At 34.1% G+C, this 24,874-nt stretch overlaps 1 protein-coding gene across 6 annotated transcripts in view; it reads left to right on the top strand.

Annotated features, from left to right (window-relative positions):
* Positions 1-24,874, top strand: part of ASCC3 (activating signal cointegrator 1 complex subunit 3) — a 412,820-nt gene that overhangs the window by 253,202 nt on the left and 134,744 nt on the right. For all 6 annotated transcript variants that reach the window (XM_064289237.1, XM_064289246.1, XM_064289242.1 and 3 more), the window contains 8 exons: positions 5,925-6,044; positions 8,837-9,001; positions 12,004-12,090; positions 12,942-13,118; positions 16,308-16,533; positions 18,085-18,239; positions 20,803-20,901; positions 21,849-22,017. In XM_064289237.1, the coding sequence (XP_064145307.1) occupies positions 5,925-6,044; positions 8,837-9,001; positions 12,004-12,090; positions 12,942-13,118; positions 16,308-16,533; positions 18,085-18,239; positions 20,803-20,901; positions 21,849-22,017 (1,198 nt within the window). The remainder of the gene's footprint in view (positions 1-5,924; positions 6,045-8,836; positions 9,002-12,003; positions 12,091-12,941; positions 13,119-16,307; positions 16,534-18,084; positions 18,240-20,802; positions 20,902-21,848; positions 22,018-24,874) is intronic.

Genomic DNA, 24,874 nt, shown 5'->3' with positions numbered 1-24,874 from the left:
AACAGCTTATAGAAGTTTCACTTACATTCTAAAATGGGCATTTATATTATTTACAAGTCTTTTTGGAGGGTGAGAAACACACTCACACAGTCCCCTCTGTTAAGTAGCATGTAGTTCACAGGGGGAGAAAAAGGCACCAAAACATGGTACAATAATGTTAGAAAGAAAGTGATAAGTTCTATAGAAGGCACCCAAATAAAGGACTGCTAGTATTCAGAGGAAGGAGAAAATACTTTTGGCAGCAGACTATCAGAAAAGGCTTCACTCATGAAGGAGGTAAAATTTGGTCTAGGTTCTGAAGGATAGATAAGTTTTGGAAGGTATGGTTGGAAGTTAGAAAAAAGGCATGAGAGACACTGAATTCTGTTAGGAAAATTACAAGAAAATTAAAAAGATTAGAAAATAAGTGTTGACTCCAAAGAAAATATTATAGTTCAATTTCAGTCCTCATTGCCTACTCTTATTTAATAGCTTAAATAATTAGGTCTTGGGGTTCCTTAAAAAATTAAATGCAGAATTACCACATAATACAGCAATTCCATTTCTAGGTATATAGCTGAAAGAATTGAAAACAGGAACGCAAAGAAGTATTTTTCCACCAGTGTTCATAGAAGCATTATTCTCAGTAGTCAACAGGTGGAAGCAACTCAGTATTCATCAACAGATAAATAGATAAACAAAATGGAATATATACGTACAATGGAATATTATTCAGCCATAAAAAGGAATGAGTATTAAACAGCCATTAAGGAGCATGTCTGATACATGATACAGCATGGATGAATCTTGAAAACATTATGCTAGTGAAATAATTCAGACATAAAAGGGCAAATATTGTGTGATCCCACTTCTATGAAATATCCTAGAATAAAAAAATTCATAGAGACAGAAAGTAGATTAGAGGTTACCAGAGGCCAGGGGGAAAGGGAATTGGGGGGTTATTGCTTAATGGGTACAGAGTTTTTATTTGAGGTGATGAAAGGATTTTAGAAAAAGGCAGTGCTGATTATTGCACAACATTGTGAATATAATTAATGCTACTGAATTGTACACTTAAAAATGGTTAAAATGGCAAATTTTATGTTAATATATATTTTACCACAATTTAAAAAATAATTAGGCCTTGAGTCTTGGATCAACAGTATCAATAACGGAATAAAATTTATCACTAAAAAGTAATAATGGACTCAGTTCTTTATAAATGCCTGAGACTGTGCTGCGTACTTCATGTACATTCTCTCATTGTTTGCTAAGTAGATAATTGTTATCCTCAGAGAGATAGGTAACTTACCCAAGATCACTCTGCTGTTAGTTTTTAGACTTTGTATCAGTCTTCCTGCTCTGCTGTTATTTCAATCCTCATTGCCTACTCTTATTGCATAGCTTTATGCAATATAGTATTTAAACTCAGGTCTATTTAACTCCAAACCTATTCTTTTCATTATAGCTTAATTCCTGTTAACCTTATATAAAATGTACTAAGTTACAAATGAATATATTTCCCTACATTAATACTTAGCATATGCCTTCATCTAATACCAGGACCAAATCAGACGAGATCAAGGCATGTTCAGGGTGATATGGCTGTAGACAATACCAGGACCAAATCAGTGTCTACCATGGTAGAAATAATTTTTCTGACTTAACAGTGAAAAACAAGGTTTTTGTATGCAGTTTTTCAAGTAAACCCAGAATTAATGTCTTTGACAGCTTTTTGTAAGTGGTAAGGTAAACGTAAGATGGTGATATTATTATGCAGAATACACAAAGTGAGTAAAATACCACCTCAGGAAACTTTGTCTTACCTGTTGCCGTGGAGTCGACTCTGATTCACAGTGAAGCTATGGACTCTTTTTTTTAGGGACTATAAAATATCCTCATTGAAACGTTTTGATCAAGCCTGAGAAATTAAAAATAAATTGTGGTCCACAGGTTCATTTCATATTCATTAAGAGCTTATTAGTTTTGTCATTTTCAGAAATGTCAAGCAACTATAAGCATATCCAAATTCTGTTTAGTGACATAAATGGCATTCCTATAATGAAACATATACCTTGCAATTTTTAGCTAATATAGTGAAGTACAGCCATTGCTAAAATTTCTGTCTCATATTTTGGGCTACTGGAATAGTCACCTTTAAAAGTAAAAAATTTTTAAGAAAACCAACTCCCTTAAATTATAGATGAATATGAAATTAAATTTGGCAATTTGTGGAAATCAAGTGTGAGATTAGTTTATAAAATGAATGTATGTTGTGTTCTCAAGGTAATGGGTTTTTAGGTCTTTAGACTCCCCAACACTTTGCACGACTGTACATTGGCAGTGATTGGTATAAAGGTAATGCTAGATTAGAAGTGTTGGCCTCCTTTAATGTTTTTCATAGCATGAATATCAATTCTGGCTAGTAGTTTAGAAGAAGCAGAGAAATGATTATAGTAAGCAATCATTTTAATGCAAACATTTTATGAGGCCTCTTTGCAAAAAAAAAAAAAAAAATTTTTTTTTTTTCTTTGCAAATAGATACCTAATGGGACTGACTTTTTCGTGATGCTAACGCTGAAAGGATACAAGTTCTATCCCTATTTAAAAAAAAAAAAAAAGTTTTCATTGAGGCAATTCTGATTCATGGCCACCCCATGTGTTTCAGAGTAGAACTGCTTTTCAATGGCTGTGATCTTTTGAAAGTAGATTACCAGGGCTTTCTTTTGACGCACCTCTGGATGGATTTGAACCACCAACCTTTCAGTTAGTAGCCAAGCACTTAACAATTTGCACTACCCAGGGACTCCCTATATAAAGACATTTAAGTTTGCACTGCAATAAACCCTACAGCATGTTTGAAGCTTACATTAAAATCTATTCAGCAGACATTAGTGTCAGTCCCCCAGTAGTTCGTACTTTAAAATTATATTATTCTTTCTATAATCTTATATGCATTTTTTATATGGAGTTCCTCCAACATAGTCCAAACCCCTTGTCCTTAGATTTAAGGCCTCTTCAGTCTGACCAATCTTTCCTGTTTTTGCTCTGGTTATCCTCCAGTACAAGCCTTCTGCCCAAGAGAGGCTATTACTGTACTCACTTCACCTGTAAAATCCCAATTTCCCATTTATAAAATAGGGATAATCTCACTGAATTGTTAAAAAATTAACAAACGTCTATGCCAAGTTAGTAGTCTTACTGTTACCTGATAGTCTCTTTTTTTATAAGGTTTCAACCAGTTTAAAACAGGCAATGAAGATAACCTTAAAGATTAAATTTTAAATAAATAAATTAGATATGAGGTGATACTTTGAGTCTTATTTCTAAATTACCAAATTTGGCAGTTTCTCCCTCCCTCCTTTGTTTAACAGAGCACAAAGTTGTATATACTAATACTGCTTTTATTAGTTTTACAAGTTAGATGTTTTTCTTTAAAAGCATTTTTGAATACTTACATGTTAGGCACTGTGGGCAGTGGTTTCACATCTGTCATCTTAATTAGTTACATGTGTCTACATGTGTTCCCCTTCATTGGATAGAGAACCACAGGCTATGCTCTATTTGTCACTATGTCCACTGTGCTTTACATAGTACAGTCTTGCTACTGATTTAGTATATGAGTATTGAGGTGAATGAATAAATTTTAAAGAGATACTATGGAAAATATTTGCTCCATAAAAGGTACCTGTACTATGTGGCTGCTAAATCAAACCAAACCCATTGGTATTGAGTCAATTCTGACTCGCAGCGACCCTATAGGACAGAGTAGAACTGCCCCATAGAGTTTCCAAGGAGCACTTGGTGGATCTGAACTGCCAAACCTTTTGGTTAGCAGCCGTAGCTCTTAACTACTATGCCACCAGGGTTTCCACTGAGCCACTAGGTGAAAAAGGGTGATGGCAAATATTTACAAGTAAATTTTTATTTTTGTCACTAGGTGGCATTCAAGGGCCATCTTCTAAATATGATATAACATCATAAATTTACACTTTTTTTTGAGTAGTCTCTTCCTTTTTAATGAATGTTTAGAAAACTTGCATTACTTTATTCTATCTTCCTCCTTTCCCTTTCTTTTAATCTTATTAATAATAAAAAAAAAAACCATTGCCGTCAAGTCGATTCCAACTCATAGCAACCCTATAGACAGAGTAGAACTGCCCCATAGAGTTTCCAAGGATTGTAATTATTAATGTTAATTTACTGAGTCTTGTTTTGAAAAAGATAGTAGCAAGCTTATGTTGTCCTTTATTAAATTCTCTACTCTTAGGAGTTGTGTGATATTTTAAAATACAGGTCATAGAGTTAACACAATTTTGGCTGTTAAATAGTAGAATCATAAATGGGAGAGACTATCAGTTTTTTAACAATTTCGTCAAAGCAGTGTCCTTTACCTAAGCACTCTAGAAAATGTTTAACTGTCCTACTTGTAAATATTTAAGAATTGTTGCACAGCTCTCTTATTTACTCAGTTTCAGTTCTTGCTGCTTTCATTTTATGAAAAGCCTTACCTATGTCGTGGGTGGTTTAGTATTTGCAAATAAGTTAGTATAAATTTAAAAGTAGAATCTGCCCCATCATATTCTCCCTTTTGATCATTTCTCTGTTTAATGACAAATAGTATAATATAGTAGTATAATAAAAATTATATATTTCTATATCTCATCTTCAAGGAAGGACAGCTAACTATCCATATATTTATTTCACAGGGTCAGTTATACAGAATTAAAAATTATAGGAATTAAAGCAAAACATGAAGGTTTTTATTTTCTTTAATATTCAGTACTAAGATGAGAGGTCTTTTTTTTTCCCTTCTCTTAAAATTTAGTAATTTAGGTAGGGATCATTTCATCTCCTTTAATTATTAAGAGGTTAAAGTTTTTTTCATGTAAAGGCTCAGGAAAAAAATATATAACTATGAAGTTTTACAACTTGGATGAATTTTTTAAATTAAATGAACACTTTAAGTAAATGAAAAATGACTTACAGATTCATTAGCTAAGGAAATATATAAGCCAAAGTCTTTCATTGAAATTGTGTGTTAAAATCATTGTCTAGTAATTCCTTTCTCTTTATTACACAGCTCTTATGTTTTTAAATTAACATTTGATTTCATTAAATTAACATATTGCAAAGTTACCTTAAAAATGCTATATTAAAATCTTATTCCTTTTCAGACTATAAACTAAAGAATAATCCTGTGCTTATTATGATTAAAATGTATAAATATCTATTTTTTAATGGGTTATTTTACATTTACCAGTTAAAAATAAAAACCAACCCCTGTTCTTGTCATATTTTTTTAGAAGTATATGTATGATTAATATGTATAAGTTCCAATAAAATCTACTTCATTTTCATGTATTAATTATTGAATTCTCCATTACATTCATATTGTATGTTTAGGCTAGCAATCCTGCAAATTGGTATCTTTAGAAGTAAAAGTTAACGTTTTGTCCTCTGTGGTTTTGGTGGTAACAGTGCACAGAACCAAGATAAAGAAGGATATAATTAGCAATATTATGTTGTTTTGATTTGGTGTACTTACATTTATAATTTTCAGTATTGTGTTCAAGTAACAGGAAACCCAACAAAATGGAAACACAAAAGGAAAAAAAAATACCAAAATGAATACCAAAAATGTCCTTAGTACTATGTAGAATTAAACTCCATTTGTGGAGACATCGTCAAGTGAAGGTAAATTCACTGGCATAGTTGAGTAAGTTCAGTTTTAGAAGATGGCATTTCTAATGTGCTGTTCTCAACTGCATGAGGCAGGGCTGATTTTTAATTAATTGGAAAAGTGTCCAGTAATCATGCTTACCTTCTTTTAAATACAGTATAATGATGTATTTTTATAACTTCTGACAAAACCATCTTCGATGTCATGTTTGTGTTCAACTTTAATGCATTACTTTAATTTTTGTTGTATTCTTGTTTTGCAGATTGCTCTGGGAACAGTTACTAATGTGGAAGAAGCAGTGAAGTGGATAAGTTACACTTATCTTTATGTACGGATGAGAGCAAATCCATTATTATATGGCATCAGTTACAAGGGTTATCAGGTAGAAAACTCATTTATTTAAAAAACAAAACAGAAAAGCCCAAACCTTCTTTTTAGTCCTGTAATCCTTCCATGATATGAGGGGTAAATACTTCTTACTCCTTCCATATCCGAAAAGAGTTATGTACCTGGAAATAAAAATAAAGAGCTTTAATCTTTTTAAAAAATACTATAGGAGAATTAAATTTGCCCTCTGTAAATTATCTTGTTTTATTTAAATCTCTTTTCCCACTGATACTAATAGTAAATCTTTATACTATTATTACCAATTTGTTATTCAGGTATATTTTTACTTAATATTTTCCTGTGATTTTTTTAGACTCTGATAAATTTAGTTTATAGAAAAATTAGACATGAGGAAACTAAAAGACACCTGTTAGTAATAGGTTTCTTTTATATACGATATGCTCCTCTTATCAAGCCTGTCCTAGATGCTATCCATAAATAAAAAGGTAGCATTAGTGAATTATTGCCTTTACCATGCTGCTGGCAGGGATCAGTTCCACAAGTTAGCGTGTGCATAGACTAACAATCAGATGCACGTGGTGGCAGTTCTGCCCGTGAACTTCAGAGTTGTGTGGTCCACATGGCTTACAGATCCTGAGATCTTGTCTTTTCTTAGAACTCTGCTTAATACACCATAAGTGCTTCCTAATTACAGATAAAATTTAGTTGTTGTCTAATGAAAACATTATTTCACCATTGTCATATAGATATTCACTAGTGTTAAGTCAAAGTAAGCAAAATTTAGTTAACTTAGAATTAGAGTTCTCGCCCGTTACTGGTAATTTAGTTTTTATATATATCACAGTCTTTATTTGTTTTTGTTTTTTCCTTTTCCTATGCAGTAGATTTGACCATGGGAATATCGAAGCTTAAGACTTGGGTGGCTGAAGGTGGGGAGGAAAGAAAAAAAAAAAGAAAAGCAGCAGCAGGAACTAGTTTTAAAGCTGTTAATCTGAAATCATTAGGTTTTTATACTTAGATTTGCTCTAGATGGGATTCAGCTTTCTTTCTTCTTCTCATTGATACATCTGCTAAGTCTTCCAATGGATTTCTTCCTTTACTGTAGCAGCCAAATTATTTTCAGTTATAAAATGTTGATGCATTCTAACCTGTAACCTCACACATTTTAAAGAGCATAGCACTAGCTATTCTCATTTCAAATATGAGCTTTGTGACAACAGTCAATGACACTATGAAAATACTCTGAAGACGTAAAGAAAAACAAAATAAAACATATTTTCATAGGTTATTTCATCTCAAATCTTGGAACAAGATAAACACACGAATTGATTTCAAAGTACTAAGATAAGGTAGAGATTCAGCAAAAAAGAGGAAGACCCTCGATGAGATGGATTGACAGTGGCTGCAACAGTGTGCTCAAACAGCAATGATTGTGAGGGTGGTGCAGGACCAGGCATTGTTTTGTTCTGTTGTACATAGGATTGTTTGAGTCAGAACCAACTTGATGGCACCTAACAACAACAACAGCAACCAAATTAATATCAGCAGTCATTTTTGTATAATTTTCCAGTATAAAGAGTTTTTTTTTTCTTTGAAGATACATAGTTCTTTACAGTTCAGAGAATCTTAATTTTTTTTTAACTTCCGTTGTTTTCATTTTTTCATGAAATACTTATTCATAGCCACAAAACTCATGTCAACTAACACAGATCAAGTATTTTAACATATTTTTATGGCTTAATAATATGTAATTAGTAAAATATTTTCAGAAGATGAGCTTGGTGTATATAGTATATCACCTCTAACAAATATTTAGCACTTTTTTTATTTGCTAATATAACTTTTGAGTCCATATTACTTTCCTACAGTTGATTTCTCTTTGCCTCGTTTTTTTGATTTTTTAATTTACTCTAACAATATTTATATATTAATAAGCTGTCTTAAAAATCTAAGTTGGGGTAAACAGTGGGAGTACTAATTAATTGGTTCTTAAAATACTTTTAAACTCTCCCTTTTTTTAAGCTCATATGTCACTTTCTTATTCATGATCGGAGATTGGCCTTCAAGACTTGGCGTATGTGCATACAGAAGTGTACATACAGACAGATAGATAGGTATAGATACAGATGTATACACACGTACACACACATATATCACAGTAACAGAAATATCTGTTAATATATTATGTCAAATGTCATAATTTCTACTTAGAAAACGGCTATGTAATGTAACCTCAAAACTGTTCAAAATTCATTGTTGATTTCATTTTATTCTTTGCCTGTATTTTAATGGGCAAAATGGGTTTCCCATCAGCAGTTATAAAAACTGATAGAATACTAGAACCATAATTTTGAAAGGGTAAGTTTGCATTTATTTTTGTATATCTTAACTCTGAAAGGAGAGGCATCCCAGCTATCATTTTTCCAAATTACTGATAAAGTAGGGATATGATTTGATATTTATGAATCCATCTATTTTAGTGTGCGAGAGTAAAGACTATGATTTTTTTTCTTGTATTTGATTTCTGAATGTCTTAAAAATTGTAAGACCATATAAAGATTTTAGATTTTAAAATCTTATTGACATCTGAAGATAATATGCAAATTGATATTTTTAATTTTAAAGCTTCCTTTATTTAATGAAATAAATTTTTTTTTAGTTATTTCCTAAATTTGTAAGAATGTACTTCTTTAAATATTGTAATTAAGAACTAGCCTATTCTGACTAAAGCATCAACAGAAATTTTAATTCCCATAAATATTTATATGTTTGCAAATGATGACTCTCTAAAGAAAATATTTAAGTGTTTATATTTTATTCCTGTAGATGGACCCAACATTAGAAAAACATCGAGAACAACTGGTCATTGAAGTTGGACGAAAGCTAGACGAAGCTCGGATGATTCGTTTTGAGGAGCGAACTGGGTATTTTTTCTCCACTGATCTGGGTAGAACCGCCAGTCACTACTATATTAAATATAACACCATTGAGGTATTGTACTGAATTGAACAAATGCTTTGTTACTAGATGCAAATGCTTTCTAGACTTCAGCATACATTATTAATGCAAAATTTTTTAAAAAACAACTCAGAGAAAAAAATGCATTTAACTTAAATGATTCAACAATACACACTCAGTAAAAGCAAAAAAAAAAAAAAAAAGAGTTTAAATAGTAAGAACCCTCTTGAATAGTAGTTAAGTGCTACGGCTGCTAACCAAAAGCTCGGCAGTTCAAATCCACCAGGTGCTCCTTGAAAACTCTATGGGGCAGTCCTACTCTGTCCTGTAGGGCCCCTAGGAGTTGGAATCGACTCAACGGCAATGGGTTTTGTTTTGGTTCTTGCCACACTGCTCAATAAGTATATCAAAAGCATCAGGTACACCCAGCCCTAAAACAATCAGAGCATGTTGATGAGAATGAGTACCTGAATGATTTTAAGTGGGACTTGATGGTTAAATGATGTCCTTGAATAAAAAGTTGAAGAATTAATTTCAGGCTATGGAGAAACACTGGCTAAACAAGAGTTAGAAGGATGAATAAAACCATCAAGTCAACCTGGTTGTAATATATCGGCAATTTAAGAAATTTTCAAGGACAATCTGACTACATAATTTTAGCTTTGTCTGTTGCCTTTAAATGCAGCCCTTTGTAAGATGGTATGCAACTAAGAATATTTACATTTTTAAAAGTACATGCATGTATTCACACACACATAAGTTCCTACATATGTCGATATATAGGAAAACTTAAGAATGATTTCCTGTAAAGACAAGACTTAAATTTGAAGAGTAGGTAAGGTAGAAGATTGGTTAATGTGGATTTTAACCTTTTATTATTTTATAGGGAGAAAATGTGATTTTTGCCTTAAAATTATTTTTAAATGAAAAAAAGTAATAGAAATTATTAAAATGAGATTTCTTCAAAGAGATGTATCCCCATACCACTATACTTTATGAGATCTAGGTTTTGTACTCATTTATCATGTACTTTAGGTCCTTAGGGAAACCCTGGTGGCATAGTAGTTAAGAGCAATGACTGCTAACCAAAAGGTTGGCAGTTCAGATCCGCCACGCACTCCTTGGAAACTCTAAGGGGCAGTTCTACTCTGTCCTTTAGGGTCGCTCTGAGTCAGAGAACATGTGCTAGACCATGGGTGTATATGCGGTGGGACATTGCCCCAACAGCCGTTATATGGTGCATGACTGTACAAATACAAGGCTTATTTGGGAAAAGGAAGGGAAAAGCTAATAAGCACAGGAAGGTGTTTTCCAAAATGTGTTATATGTATAAGCACATGCTGTTGTTAGTTGCCATTGGGTTGATGCCAACTCGCAGCAGCCCCATGTGTTAAAGAGTAAAAGTGCTCCATAGGGCTTTCTTGGCTGTAACCTTAATGGAAGCAGATTGCCAGGCCTTTTCTTCCTCGGTACCTCTGTCTGGGTTTCAACCACCAACCTTTAGGTTAGCTGTTGAGTGCAAACTGTTTGTGCCATCTAAAGACCTAACCAAAACCAAAAAACCCATTGCCAAGAAAGCCCTATGGAGCACTTCTACTCTTTAACACATGCCCACTGGGGGATGCTCACAGCCTGACTTGGCAGGGAGCTTGCCCCACTGCCCCCTCCACTTGTAGGAACAGGTGCCCCTGCTACTGGGAGGAGTGGTTGCCCAATCCTGCTCTTGAGCATCCAGTGTTGGCAGGCCTTTCAGGGCCCAGCCAGGGCAGGGTGCCGTATCATTGAGACTGCTCCCCTGCTGCCCTGGCCTGCACTTGGAACTGCCACGCTGTGAGGTTCACAGAGCTGTGGGGCTGCACACCGGGCAGGACCCATCTGAGCACTCACCTGAGGCATCTGCAGCAGATGCTGCCCCGGCCGTGCACCGCATGGCAGCCTCTGGGTCCAGGAGCCCACGCCCCACCAACCCAAGTGTTTGCACAATGCCCAAATCACATAGCATCCTGTTTCACAGAGCGTATTGTGGATGTTAAGCAACACTTGACTGTATAGTGCTCTGGATTTTTTCAAAGCCTTTTAACGTGTTTTATCTAACAACTCCTATCAGGTGGTTCCTCAGCCCCTACACGTTTTCCCTAACCCTCCACTGCTTCCATTACTTACTAACATCTATTCGTTTTGTCCACTAATTAACCTTTCTCATTTGTCCACTAGGTACTGTGTTGCTGCCAAACTATCTTTGTCTAGTTTTCGGCCAACTTCAAACTATATTCAGAACTCTAGCCTTTCTTTGGCTTTGTCTTTCTTCTGTATTTTGTTGTTGTTTATTTGTTTGTTTTTCATACCCAATTCTCTGATTTTCTGTATGCCTTTGCTAGTAATATTGTGATGTATTTGCCAGGATCCTCAGATTACATATTTTTAGTTTTGCCTTTCTGATTTTTATATGATGTGTGAATAGCCTAAACCAGTAAAAGCAGTTGTGGTAGAGTTGATTCCAACTTACGGCAACCTCATGTATGTCAGAGTAAAACTATGCTCCCTAGGATTTTCAATGGCTGATTTTTTTGGAAGTATATCGCTAGGCCTTTCTTCCAAGGCACCTTGAGGCAGACTAAAGCCTCCAACCTTTAGCTTAGTAGCCAAGCAGATTAACCATTTGTACCACCCGGGGACTCCATGACCAGCTTAGAGTTGGTGAGTGGTGCAGATTCCCATACTGGAATTAAGCAAAGACCAGAATGTTATGGTGACCATTTTTATATATCTAATGTTGGTTTTACTAACTGATCTTATTGATATTTTTGCTTCTAAAGGTCTTTTCTAGCTAATTATGTTTTATGGATGTTTTTCAGTCTTACTTTGATAAATTTGATTATGTTTATGAAGCAACAGCTTGGAATAATATGCCACAGATATTATAACTCCATTGTCTAGGGCTCAAATGTTCTTTAAGAACATATGATTTATAGTCATGTTTTTAATTTACAATATTTTATTGAACCGTTTTAATCAAATACAACACTTACTTGTAGACTTTTAATGAACTCTTTGATGCTCACAAAACAGAAGGTGATATCTTTGCCATAGTCTCCAAAGCTGAAGAATTTGATCAGATCAAGGTAAGATTATTTGAAGCTTGAATCAAATGCATGTAACACATAGGCATTCATTTGTGTATAAAAGTTCGTAATTAAGTGTTATTCCTGATAACGGTATGAGGTGCATGGTACCTTACCTTTGAGTATCAGCAGTGTTCTCCATTTATCAACAATATCCGCTCTCCTAGATTATGATATTGTGTCATATCTGACATCATACTTTGCCCCAAGTCAAATATTATGTAAATGGATCTTACAGTAATGAGACTATTGGAGAATATAGTTTGCACATTTTGGTTTATTTGCAAAATGAGGTTCACTGAAGAAAATATAAAGAACATGCATGATTCAAACTTAGATGTGAATATTTCTGCACCAATATTATAATTTAATCTTATTAACAGTAAAAACTTTAATACTTTGAATCACAGTACTTCACAGTGTTAAGCTATGAATGTGTTATACCATATAAAAATATATGACTATAATGAATGCATATGAAGATAATTCAAGTTTTCCCTAATCCATTTGGGCAGAGGTTTACTCTGGTCAAATAAAAAATGAAATCTCATCAATTGAAGGATGTTGAGGTCAGGGATTTAATTTTTGTGGCATATCAAATTTTTGTATGTCAATGGCAACTTTAATGTTGGTGATGAATAATAAAATGTGATTGTATCAGCCTCAAGATAGTTTCATACTGTATTTTATTAGCTACATGTGGAAAACTGCTACTATTTAGCTACATAAAAGGAAAATGTTGAGTTATAACAAATAAAAACTTTTAAAAACTTGGAGTATTCTTTAATGTCTATATGAAACATTTTCATAGATCTGCCCAAATATTTCTATAAAAACATTGATTCTTTCAGGTCAGAGATGAAGAAATAGAGGAGTTAGATGCTTTGTTGAACAATTTCTGTGTACTCTCAGCTCCTGGGGGTGTAGAGAACAGTTATGGAAAGATAAATATCCTGCTTCAAACTTATATCAGCCGAGGAGAACTGGACAGTTTCTCTCTTATATCAGATTCTGCATATGTTGCACAGGTATGAATCTTACTTGTTTCCTATTTTCTATCCCTTGTTTATTTCCAGGGACTTAAGGAATTAGCTCATACTGTGTGGCTTAGTAGTTAAGCATTCAGCTGCTGAACAAAAGGTTGGCAGTTCCAATCTGCCAGCTGCTCCTTGGTAGCCCTGTGCAGCAGCTCTACTCTGTCCTGTAGGGTTGCTGCGAGTCAAAATCGACTCAGCGGCAAAGGTTTAGGTATTTTTTGTTTTTAATCTGCATATATACTGCAATTGTGACATGCTACCAACTACTTATTTATCTTATAACTGGGTTTGCTTAATTTGCACATCTTTCGTACAACCTCTGATATTAAATCAGGCTTGGGAGTGAGAGTTGGTGATTGTTTTGACTATTTTTTGATGTCGCTATTTTCATTTTAGAGTTTTAAAATATCAAATATTTTTAAATTCCTCTTGCTTAAGGACAAAATATCTGAATTTTTTTTAATGACGAAGTTAATTTCTTGTGCTTAAAAAGGGCAGTGATGGAAGAATATTTCAAGCAAAAAGAAAATATCATGGAACCTTTGTAGCTTCCTCCAAATTGTTGGAAATATAAACAAATCTTTTTCCCATTAAATAAAGCCTAATAAATATATTTCATACCATATATTCAGGTTTATTTGGCTCTGATGAAGAAGTAACCATTTTCCCCTGTTGTTAATCTTTTACAATTCAGGACTGAAAGAAAAGTGTTTCTTAAACCACAGCTCATTAAATCTATCACTTCTAAAAAATGTCATGATATAAAATGCTTTGATATTTATATCCAAGTCCTCATGTGAAGTAGTGCATCATTTTCTGCCCTATTTACCATTCAAATGAAAGGTTTCCCTTCCAGGCATGCTTTTAAAAAATACATTCATTACCTCTTAAGAATATATTTTTATTGTTTTTCGTTAAGTAATAACTCCTTTAACCTGAGAAATTAAGGCTTAATTTTATTTGAAAAATCGGAGCTATTCCACTATGTATTTTATGTTTGCAATTTTGTTCAAGGAGTTAATATGAAAAAAGTATGTTTACATTAAATAATTATTAATAGCCTTGATTACTCAGGAGTTTTGAAATAACTGTCAGTATTTTTTTATAACATATTTACAACCATGAACCAAGATGTATAAGTAAACAATTTGAATTAATGCAGTAATTAATCATATAACCAAGAAACCAGGTGATGATTTCGTATGTTATATAATATGAATGTAGTGAAAAACCATCTTTTGTAAATTGGAACATGTGTGTTACAGGCATAGAAAGAGAAATATTGCTTTGCAATATAAAAACTTATGGTTTCTTTGTGATGGGTGCCCAGGGAGTCAACCTCAGAAGATTAAGGATGTACCTCAGAGCATCCCAAATTTTTCTTAAATAGGTTTTATAGATTTATGATCCTTGAATGTGTTAGATAAATTATTCCTGAGTTTTTTTATATTTTAGATTTGAACTATCAGTAGTTCCATAGGCACTTTCTCAGCTCTGGAAAATGACACGCTTCCTTCTATATTTCTCCAACTTTCTTCTGTCAGCCCCCAAAGTAAACCCTTAGCTCAGGTAGCCTAGCATTTTATAAACAAGCCCATGTTTAGCCTCTCTAACCTGTGTTAGAGACTTTGATCATTATCCTCACCTAACTATTATCATTCCGGATTAAAATGTTCTATGTTTGTATCTTATCATGCGGGATCTCTTTTTCCATTTCTTTTAGCTGTGAAGAAGTAGGTTCTGAAATATAAAAGTAACATATACTTAAAGACAGTTTGGAAATTAGCCTGGCAGTTTTTATGAACACAGGTGGGAATGATGTGGATAGGTTTAATAATCAAAATGTTCGTTTTGTTTCTCATTCTTTAGTCCTTAATAAGACTCGACCTGTCATTCTTAATGGATTTCAGACTGTCCTTCAGATTACTAAGTATAATTTTTGTTCTTAACTTTCTAATACTGAAACAAAATAGTCTAAATTTTCCAAAGACAAACATTTGATAAAAAATGTTAACCAAAGCTCTTGATCCTTAGGTTCATTTTTGACCTCATCATTTTAGGTGGATTTTCAGTTTGTCATTTGAAATCTTTACTGTTTGTCATCTTTTTTTATAATTTGACCAGATTTAACATTGTTCACCTTCAAATACAGATATTATTAGATATTGGAAGGAATCTTTAAGTTGAACCCTGCTGGTGCAGTGGCTAAAGTGCTCAACTGATAGCCAGAAGGTCCATGGTTTGAACCCAACAGCCACTCCATGGGAGGAAGATGTGGCAGTCTGTTTCTATAAAGATTTACAGCCTTGGAAATCTTAAGGGGTAGTTCTACTCTGTCCTATAGCGTTTCTATGAGTTGGAATCTGCTCTACAGCAGTAGTTTCGTTTGGTCTTTAAGTTAATGATTTAACAAAAAAAATCTTCACTAAAACAATCTACAAAATTAATGATAGAGGGAAGGAACCAAAACAAATGGGAACTAACTGTAGAAATGTGAAAAAAAGACTTCATTCATTGTGACTTTCTATATGTTGATTATGTACACTGTTATTAGGGTCTTAGTGTTGAATTCGGAGTCGTTTAGACCTGGCTTTGAATTAATTAATACTCTGATACCAACTACCAAATTATTTACTACTCCATGCTCTAGTATCTTCATCTATAAAATCATGATATCAATACCAATCAGATTTGGTGGGAGCCATTAATATGGGTAGCTGCACTCGTCAGCACTTCCTTTATCATCCTTCTCTTACTAATTTTTCTCCCTGACTAGGTCCCAAAATCTTCCCTATTTGCCCTCTAAATAGCTAAATTTAATCATTACACTCTGTCCCCAGCGCCATCCTCTGCTCTTAACAGCCTTCTAAATATTTTGTGTGCATGCCTCCTGCCTTCCTACTTCATTCCTTTTTAGGGAGTATAAGAGTAGGGTTTCCTAAGAACCTGGAAATAAGGCTACCCTCCCTAAGTTAAATAGGTAATATCCACGAATAAAGAGTGTGATTATTCTTACATAGAAGTAATAATAATTAGGTTCTTGTGAGAATATGTTACCCCAAAATTAAAGGATGAAGCTTGCCTTACACTTCTTTTGAAACTGAGTCTGAATAATAAAATTATCAACAAATTTAAAAGCACATCGAGCCTAACCACCATTTCCCCCTTCTTATTCTTCAGAATGCAGGTAGAATTTTCCGTGCTCTTTTTGAGATTGCTCTGAGGAAACGTTGGCCTGCCATGACCTACAGGCTCCTGAATCTTAGTAAAGTCATCGACAAGAGGCTTTGGTGTTGGGCCAGCCCTTTGAGACAATTTTCAGTCTTACCACCACACATTCTTACAAGATTAGAAGAAAAAAATCTTAGTGTGGATAAGCTGAAAGACATGAGGAAAGATGAAATAGGTAAGAAGGAAGCAAAATTATTTGAATGTATTGCTCTGTGCAAATAGATATTTCACTGGATATTAAAGTATTGTGAATTTTCATATTACTAGGGATACATTTCTAACATTTTAAATTAAATTTCTTTTTTATTTATCTGAACTCAAGCAGAGGTCCCTCCAAATTTTATGAAGTTACTTGAGTTAGCAATTAAAATGGAGTTTAGGTTGTCTACCCTTTGAGTATTTTACAGATACATAGAGTTAAATATAAATGAGGAATTATTTAATGAGTTTTATTCTCTATTTTTTAATATTTAATTCATTTCAAAATCTTTTATTATGTATATCAGCAGTATTACAGCAAAAAATAGTGAACATTAAACTCTGCGTATGTACAGTTTCTAAATGAGCTTCATCGTTGCACAAATATGTATCTTTACATAACATTTGATATTCTGCTTTTTTCACAGAATATTAATAAGTTAATCCTACAGACATTCCCATATATCTTAACATTTTATTAGCTAAATATACAATCCATTAGATAGGTAACATGTCAGCTATGAATAGGATAGACATTAGACATGAAAGGAGTCAGCCTGAAGAGAAATGAGAGAGGAGAATCCTGCTGGCAAAAGGTCCAAAGATGTGAAGAGAGGCTGAGGTAGTTTTTACCCTTGTAGAGGAGGACAAATACCTTTTTTTTTTTTTTTTCCTTAAGACAGAATGGAAGAAAGGAAGTATTACTAAAGATAGAGAAATTGGGAGTATTAGCAAGGGAAATTGAGGGTACTCACATTGGGTGACATGTAAGTATTTTATCAAAATAAGAGAGGCAACTTTAGTTTCAAATATGATTAACATAAGACATAGATTTATTCATAAGTACTCTTTAAAAAATTCTATTTTGAAGAACTAAAACATACAGGAACTCTTGGTGCTATGAGATACAATCTATTTTCACTCAGTTGCTCTTCCTAAAGTAGAAAAATGTTTATAGTTAGTCACACTTTTTTGTGCTTTGCTCCTTGGAACTCCCATGTATATCTATATTCAAGAATCTGATCATTTATTAAAATATATATAAGTGGTTAATTTTGTGCCAGACTGACCATATTTTATATTTTATCTTTACATTTTTGGGAAATGGGGATGAATGGTTGAGTTGCATTTGATTACTGAAGCATTTTCCACATGGTTATAGAATTCTTAAATAATGGCTGTTTTCACAAAATACTAAAAATTTCTTTACAGTGTTACAAACTAACTGAAAGAAAAGTATATCTGTTTATAGTAGTTTAAACACTATCAAATCTCAGTAATTTGAGGAACCTTAGTAATAGCCAAAGAAACCTTGCTACTTTTTTTCAGAGCTATGACTTGCTAATTCAAGTTAACTATTGCAAAATATTCAAACATGCCAGGTCAAGAATGTCAGCTATTCTACATAGCAAATCAGAAAACAAGCAATAAAATCACCTTCTCCGAAATCCAATCCCATTTACAAGTCAGATTGTATTGCTTTTCTTCTGTCTGGACACATTTCTTCTATGTGATATTTTTCTTGCAGGTCACATATTGCATCATGTGAATATTGGACTGAAGGTCAAACAGTGTGTTCATCAGATTCCTTCAGTTACGATGGAAGCATCCATTCAGCCCATCACACGGACTGTCCTCCGGGTGACACTCAGCATCTGTCCTGATTTCATGTGGAATGATCAGGTAGAAGTGGAAAATACCTATATATGTATGTTATACAAAAATGTCTGTTCTACAGGTTCAGCAAGGCATCCTCTAAAAAGAATATATATAGCTTTCAGAAGATTTATTAAAAAACATCGTAGCAATACTTACTGTCATCCTCAAGAAAAACATGTAGTATAATGTGGTAATACATGACAACGAATGATACCTTCAGAGCATTTAAGAAATCTGAAATTTCAATAGAGAAAATTGCTTAGTGGATTCAATTCCATAGGGACTTTGCCATAGTAGTGCTATCTTCTTTCATGTCCCTATGTTACCTTCATTTTTGCTCTCTCCTGACTCTGTCATCTTAGCCTACCAAAAATTCAAGGTTCTCCATGCTAAAAGAGCCTTTTTTAAATCCTGATGCCTCTCAAACTATTATCTCTCCTTTTCTATACTAGACATATAGAAAGATTATGCTACATTTCCCTCCACTTCCTAGTCACCTGTTTCTTTACTGTTAAGACTGTTTTCTCAGTGATCACAAAAGACTGCCTGGTTGCCATACTAAATGGCTTTTTCTCGTTATTTTCCTTCTCTGAACATTCAGTAGTGTTGTGAACATAGTCCCTCTTTAAATGTCCTTTCTGGGCTCCCAACAAATCTCTATTGCCATGTTTACTCTTTCTGTCCCTCCTTCAGTATCTTAGATGTGTGTCTGTGTCTACTCAGTTCTGGCATTCAAGAAACTGTTGGGGGAAGACAAGAAAATCAGTTAATTGTAATATAGCAATGCTTAGTTTACACAGTTATTTTAAAGGTCTAGTTAAATGTATGTAAATACCTTCATCGTTTTTGGGTTTTTTTTTAGTACATCTTTAATAAAAGTGGATTTTTTTCGACCATATGCCCTAAAATTACTTCTAAACCAATTCTACCATTAGTGTTAAAACAGTAAATCACTTAACCTTTCCTTCTTTCAGTTCTCATCTGCAAATGTATCTAATAATAATAATTGTCTTTCTCGCAGAATTTCTTTGAGGACTAGATGATAAAAATTATATTTAATATTTCTATAAATAGAAAATTTACATAAAATATAAAATAATAGTTACCCATAAACTCATATTTCAAGTTGTATATTTAACTATTTATGAAATGTATAAAAGTTTCATCTTTTTTTTTCACGGTTTTCTTCTATTAGTATCCACAGTAAATCTCCAGTGGTTTGGTTTAATTCATTAGTAAGATGGAGTACTTAATTTTAACTATCAGAATGCTATTAGCTGTAAGAATAGAAATAGAAGACTTGATTCAAATTGGCTTACCCAAAAACCAAACCCACTGCCATCGAGTCGATTCCGACTCATAGCAACCCTATAGGACAGAGTAGAGCTGCCCCATAGAGTTTCCAAGGAGCGCCTGGCGGATTCGAACTATCAACCTTTTGGTTAGCAGCCTTAGCACTTAACCACTATGCCACCAGCGTTTCCAAACTGACTTAAGCAATAAGGAAATACATTATCTCACACAATAAAAGGTACACAGGTAGAACAAGCCCAAAGAATGATTAAGTCTTCTGTTTAAGAATGTCATCCAGGGCACAAGATCCCTCCATCTCTTTGCTCTGCCGGCACTGTGGACGGTTGCCCAAATATTTTCATGTTTCCATGCTCGTATTTAACAGAGAAGGGAACACACACCCACCTCCTCACCCCAAAGCACGAACTCTAAGACCAAAGTATTGGCCATGTGCCTATCTCTGACCACAAGCTGTTGTCACAGGAATGCCAGGAACTGATTGCCTTATGCTAATCAAGGTTATCCCAAGAGAATAAGTCACTTTCTTCTAAGTCACACGAGGGAGAGATGGATACTGAGCAAGATGGCACAAGAGAAAGAAATGGATAAACAAAATATAGTATATCCAATAGAATTTTATTTGACAATAAAAAGAAAGTATTAATGCATGCTGCAACATGGGTGAACATTGAAAACATCACAATAATTGAAAGAAGCCACACTCAGAAGACCACATATTTTATGATTCCATGTTTATATGAAATGCCTAGAATAAGCATATCTGTAGAGAAAAGTAGATTTGTCCTTCAGGGCTTAGTAGAAAGGAAGAAGTACTGGTAGTAGGAGATAGGAAGTGACTGCTAATAGGTATAAGGTTTCTTTTGGGGGTGATGAAAATACTGTAAAATTAGCTTATGGTGATAGTTGCACAACTCCATAAATAATGCAGTAAGATCAACTGAACTGTATACTCTGAATGAATTTTATGTTACGTAAATTATATATTCGAAACCCTGGTGGCGTAGTGGTTAAGTGCTATGGTTGCTAACCAAAGGGTCGGCAGTTCAAATCCGCCGGGCGCTCCTTGGAAACTCTATGGGGCAGTTCTACTCTGTCCTATAGGGTTGCTATGAGTCGGAATCGACTCGACGGCACTGGGTTTGGTTCGTTGGTTTTTAAATTATATATTAATAAAACTGTGTGAGAGAGAGAAATGGGTGCTGGGTATGCGAACAAGTTTCTGTTACGTGAGTTTTTATATACATAGTATTAGGATACTATTCTTTTCTTCTAGGTGCATGGGACAGTAGGAGAACCCTGGTGGATTTGGGTAGAAGATCCTACAAATGATCATATTTATCATTCAGAGTATTTTTTAATTCTAAAAAAACAGGTATCTGTGGATATATTCTTATGTTGCTACCATAATAAAATGTAAACTAAATAACAATTCCTGTTTTTACCTTATTTCTCCATAATTTCATAGTGCCATTAAAGCTTTATTTATAAATTTTTGTGTTTCTGTTTGGATTTAAAAAAAACAGTAGTTAAATTTTTAATATTGATACATTCAGTGTGATCTTAGTTTGAGATTCAGTTGTGATCTTTTCCATAGTTTCTGGCATGGCTTCCAAAGGTGTGAAATATGTACAACAGGTAAAATAAGTAATAATTTTAGGTGTTACATGCACACAGTGCTAAAGAGTATTTAATCACATAGAGAAATGTCATTCCCTTTTTAATTCTCTGTAAGTCCCAAGAGAAAGATTCAGTTTGGTGCTAGCTTGACTTTAATGCTTCATTCATAATTTTTCTTTTACCAGAAAGAAAGCAAGCTCTAGGCTGAGAACCTTAGGTAGACAGCAGTAGAATTTCATAGCAATGTTTTGTTTTCATTACATTTGTCTTCATCATAACCTATTTATGCCAAGTGATTCTTTTATTCCACTTAAGGTGGTGATAGAATTTAAAGAAAAAACTCTAAGTAAATACATAGTGATTGGATATGGTGAAATCATTAAGTAATTAAATGAATGATGTTTGGGAAAGTCTGATGATGAGTCGAATTAGTACCCTGTTAATACATAATGATATTCATATGTAAATAATATAAAATAAATACAAATTTTACTTACTGTTAGATCTCTTCAGAATGTAGCCACACCCAAGTTTCTGACGTACCTGAATATATCAGCTGTTAGAAATCTAAGATAATTTTTTTTGTTTGTTTTTAGTACCTCCTGCTATAGGATGCCATTGTATTAACAATAAAAAAAGACTAATAAAAACCTTTATGATACTAGAACATCCCTATTCATTTTCATCTTTATTTCACATTAGGTCATTCGTAAAGAAGCTCAAATACTGGTATTTACAATCCCTATTTTCGAGCCTCTGCCTTCCCAATACTACATCCGAGCATTGTCTGATAGGTGGCTGGGAGCTGAGGCTGTGTGTATTATCAACTTCCAACATCTAATTCTACCAGAGAGACATCCTCCTCATACAGGTAACATACTAGATAGTAACTTGAATCAATGAGTTCCTAAAATTGTTGTTTTAATGAATGCTGAAAATGTCCAGATGTCATCAAAGTTATTTGAATATGAGTCAAAATTCAACTTTCTTGTCAATGTATTTTGAAAAGAGACTTGTCAAAATTAGAAATCTATAGCCCTGGTGCCACAGTGGTTAAGAGCTATGGCTGCTAACCAAAAAGGTCAGCAGTTTGAATCCACCAGCCACTCCTTGGAAACACTATGGGGCAGTTCAACTCTGTTTTATAGGGTTGCTATGAGTCGTAATCCACTCCACGGCAATGGGTCTGGTTTGGTTTTTGTATATATGTTTACATTGTAGAGCTTAATGATGGTCCTTAACTTTTGCTAGAGTTCTAAAAACATTAAACTAAACCTAGTCCAATTCTAATAGTTCTGCCAAACATGAGACTCGCTGTGTCTGTTCTATGTGCCATAGTCTCTATTTTTACATAAAATTACTATAGTTTCACCATATCTTTTCCTTTTCTATCACAAATGTCATTTAATCTGTGCTTATCTATAAAACTTTAGAGATACTCATTTTTTCCTTATACTTATTACAATTTATTTTAGTATGTTAATTTAAGTGAGTTATTTATTTTTTTACCCACCTGATGTGCTTCTACAGCAAAAAAGTGCTGATACCAAGGAGTCATGTTATTATGTCACTCCAGAATGGATTCAGGTATACATTAAGTCAGCTCATGTCCTGCCAACTACATGTACCCTTTATACTAGTGCTACTCCTCCACACTGACATTATAAAAGGACATATGGTAATATGCATCATCTTATAACAGTTTTTCATTGTTGTAACTGACAAAAATCAATTTCAGATTCATAACATGAGCAAATGCCTTTCTATTTTGACTTGTTAAAGAAACAAAAGTTCGTGAATAAATGTTTACAATATTGTCATTGTGTCCTGTGAAATTTCCTATTTCAGAAATTTCCTGAAACTGATCTGTTAGTGTATTGTTTATTTTGTCCCATTGAAAATTCACAACTTGTGAGTATTGATTTCAGCAGGCCCTTAACTATAGAAAAATAGACATCCTTTCCATATAACTCTTCCATAGACAAACTCCGAATCCCAATTCAGAATAAAAATTTCCAGTTCTATTTTTAAAGGAACATATTATTTGTTAGTCTTTTTGGGAATGAAAAAAAGCCTTGATAAAACTTTAAACTTTCCCATTTTTGTCAGATTTGTCCCGTGTTCATTATCTTAGCATATCTTAAGGAGAGATATTCATATTACAGCTTAATGCTACTTTCATACCTTGACAGAACAGATTTGTCAACACAAAAATGAGACTGTAGTATCTACCAGTTTTCTTATTAAAGAGAACATTGTTTTGTAGTCTTTTTTTTTTTTTTTTAACTAAGTATGCTTCTATGTGAAATCTGTTGTTGTTGTTGTTAGGTGTTGTCAAGTCGATTCTGACTCATAACAACCCTGTGTACACCAGAAAGAAACATTGCCCAGTCCTGCGCCATCCTCACAATCCATGCTCGACTTGAACCCGTTGTTGCAGCCACTGTGTCAATCCATTTTGTTGAGGGCCTTCCTCTTTCTCCCTAACCCTCTGCTCTACCAAGCATGATGTCCTTTTCCAGTGAACAGTTCCTCCTGATAACACATCCAAAGTATATGACATGAAATCTCACCATCCTTGCTTCAAACGAACGTGCTGGCTCTACATCTTCCAAGACAGACTTGTTCCTTCTTCTGGAAGTCCATAGTATATTCAATATTCTTTGCCAACACCATGATTCAAGGGCATCAGTTCTTCTTTGGTCTTCCTTATTCAATGTCCAGCTTTCGCATGCATATGAGGCAACTGAAAATACCATGGCTTGGGCCAGGGGCACCTTAGTCCTTGAAGTGACATCTTTGCTTTTTAACACTTTAAAGAGATCTTTTGCAACAGATTTGCTCAGTGCTGTACATCGTTTAATTTCTTGTCTGCTGCTTCCATGGGTGTTGATTGTGAATCTAAGTAAACAAAATTCTTGACAACTTCATAATCTTTTCTCTGTTTATCATGGTGTTGCTTGCTGGTCCAGTTTTGAGGATTTTTGTTTTCTTTATGTTGAGCTGTAATCCATACTGAAAGCTGTGGTCTTTGATCTTCATCAATAAGTGCTTCAATTCCTCTTCACTTTCAGCAAGCAAGGTTGTGTCATCTGCGTAATGCAGCTTGTTAATGATACTTCCTCCAATCCTGATGCTGCATTCTTCTTCATATAGTCCAGCTTTTCAAATTATTTGCTCAGCATACAGATTGAATAAGTATTGTGAAAGGATACAACCCTGATGCACACCTTTCCTGGCTTTAAACCACGCAGTATCCCCTTGTTCTGTTCCAACAACTGCCTCTTGGTCTATGTACAGGCGCCTCATGAGCACAATTAAGTATTCTGGAATTCCCATTCTTTTCAGTGTTATCCATAATTTTTTATGATCCACACAGTCGAATGCCTTAGCATAGTCAAAAACAAAACATAAGTAAACATCTTTCTGTTATTCTTTGCTTTCAGCCATGATCCATTGACATCAGCAATGATATTTCTTGTTCCACGTCCTCTTCTGAATCTGGCATGAATTTCTGACAGTTCCCTGTTGATGTGCTGTTGCAACTGCTTTTGAATGATCTTCAGCAAAATTTTATTTGCATGTGATGTTAATGATAGTGTTCGAAAATTTCCACATTCTGTTGGATCACCTTTCTTTGGAATGGGTACAAATATGAATCTCTTCCAGGCGGTTGGCCAGGTAGCTGTCTTCCAAATTTCTTGGCATAGACAGGTAGCACTTCCAGC

This window comes from Loxodonta africana, chromosome 1 (assembly GCF_030014295.1).
Source record: "Loxodonta africana isolate mLoxAfr1 chromosome 1, mLoxAfr1.hap2, whole genome shotgun sequence".
NCBI lineage: Eukaryota > Metazoa > Chordata > Mammalia > Proboscidea > Elephantidae > Loxodonta > Loxodonta africana.
This window is presented reverse-complemented; position numbering and strand designations above follow the sequence as displayed.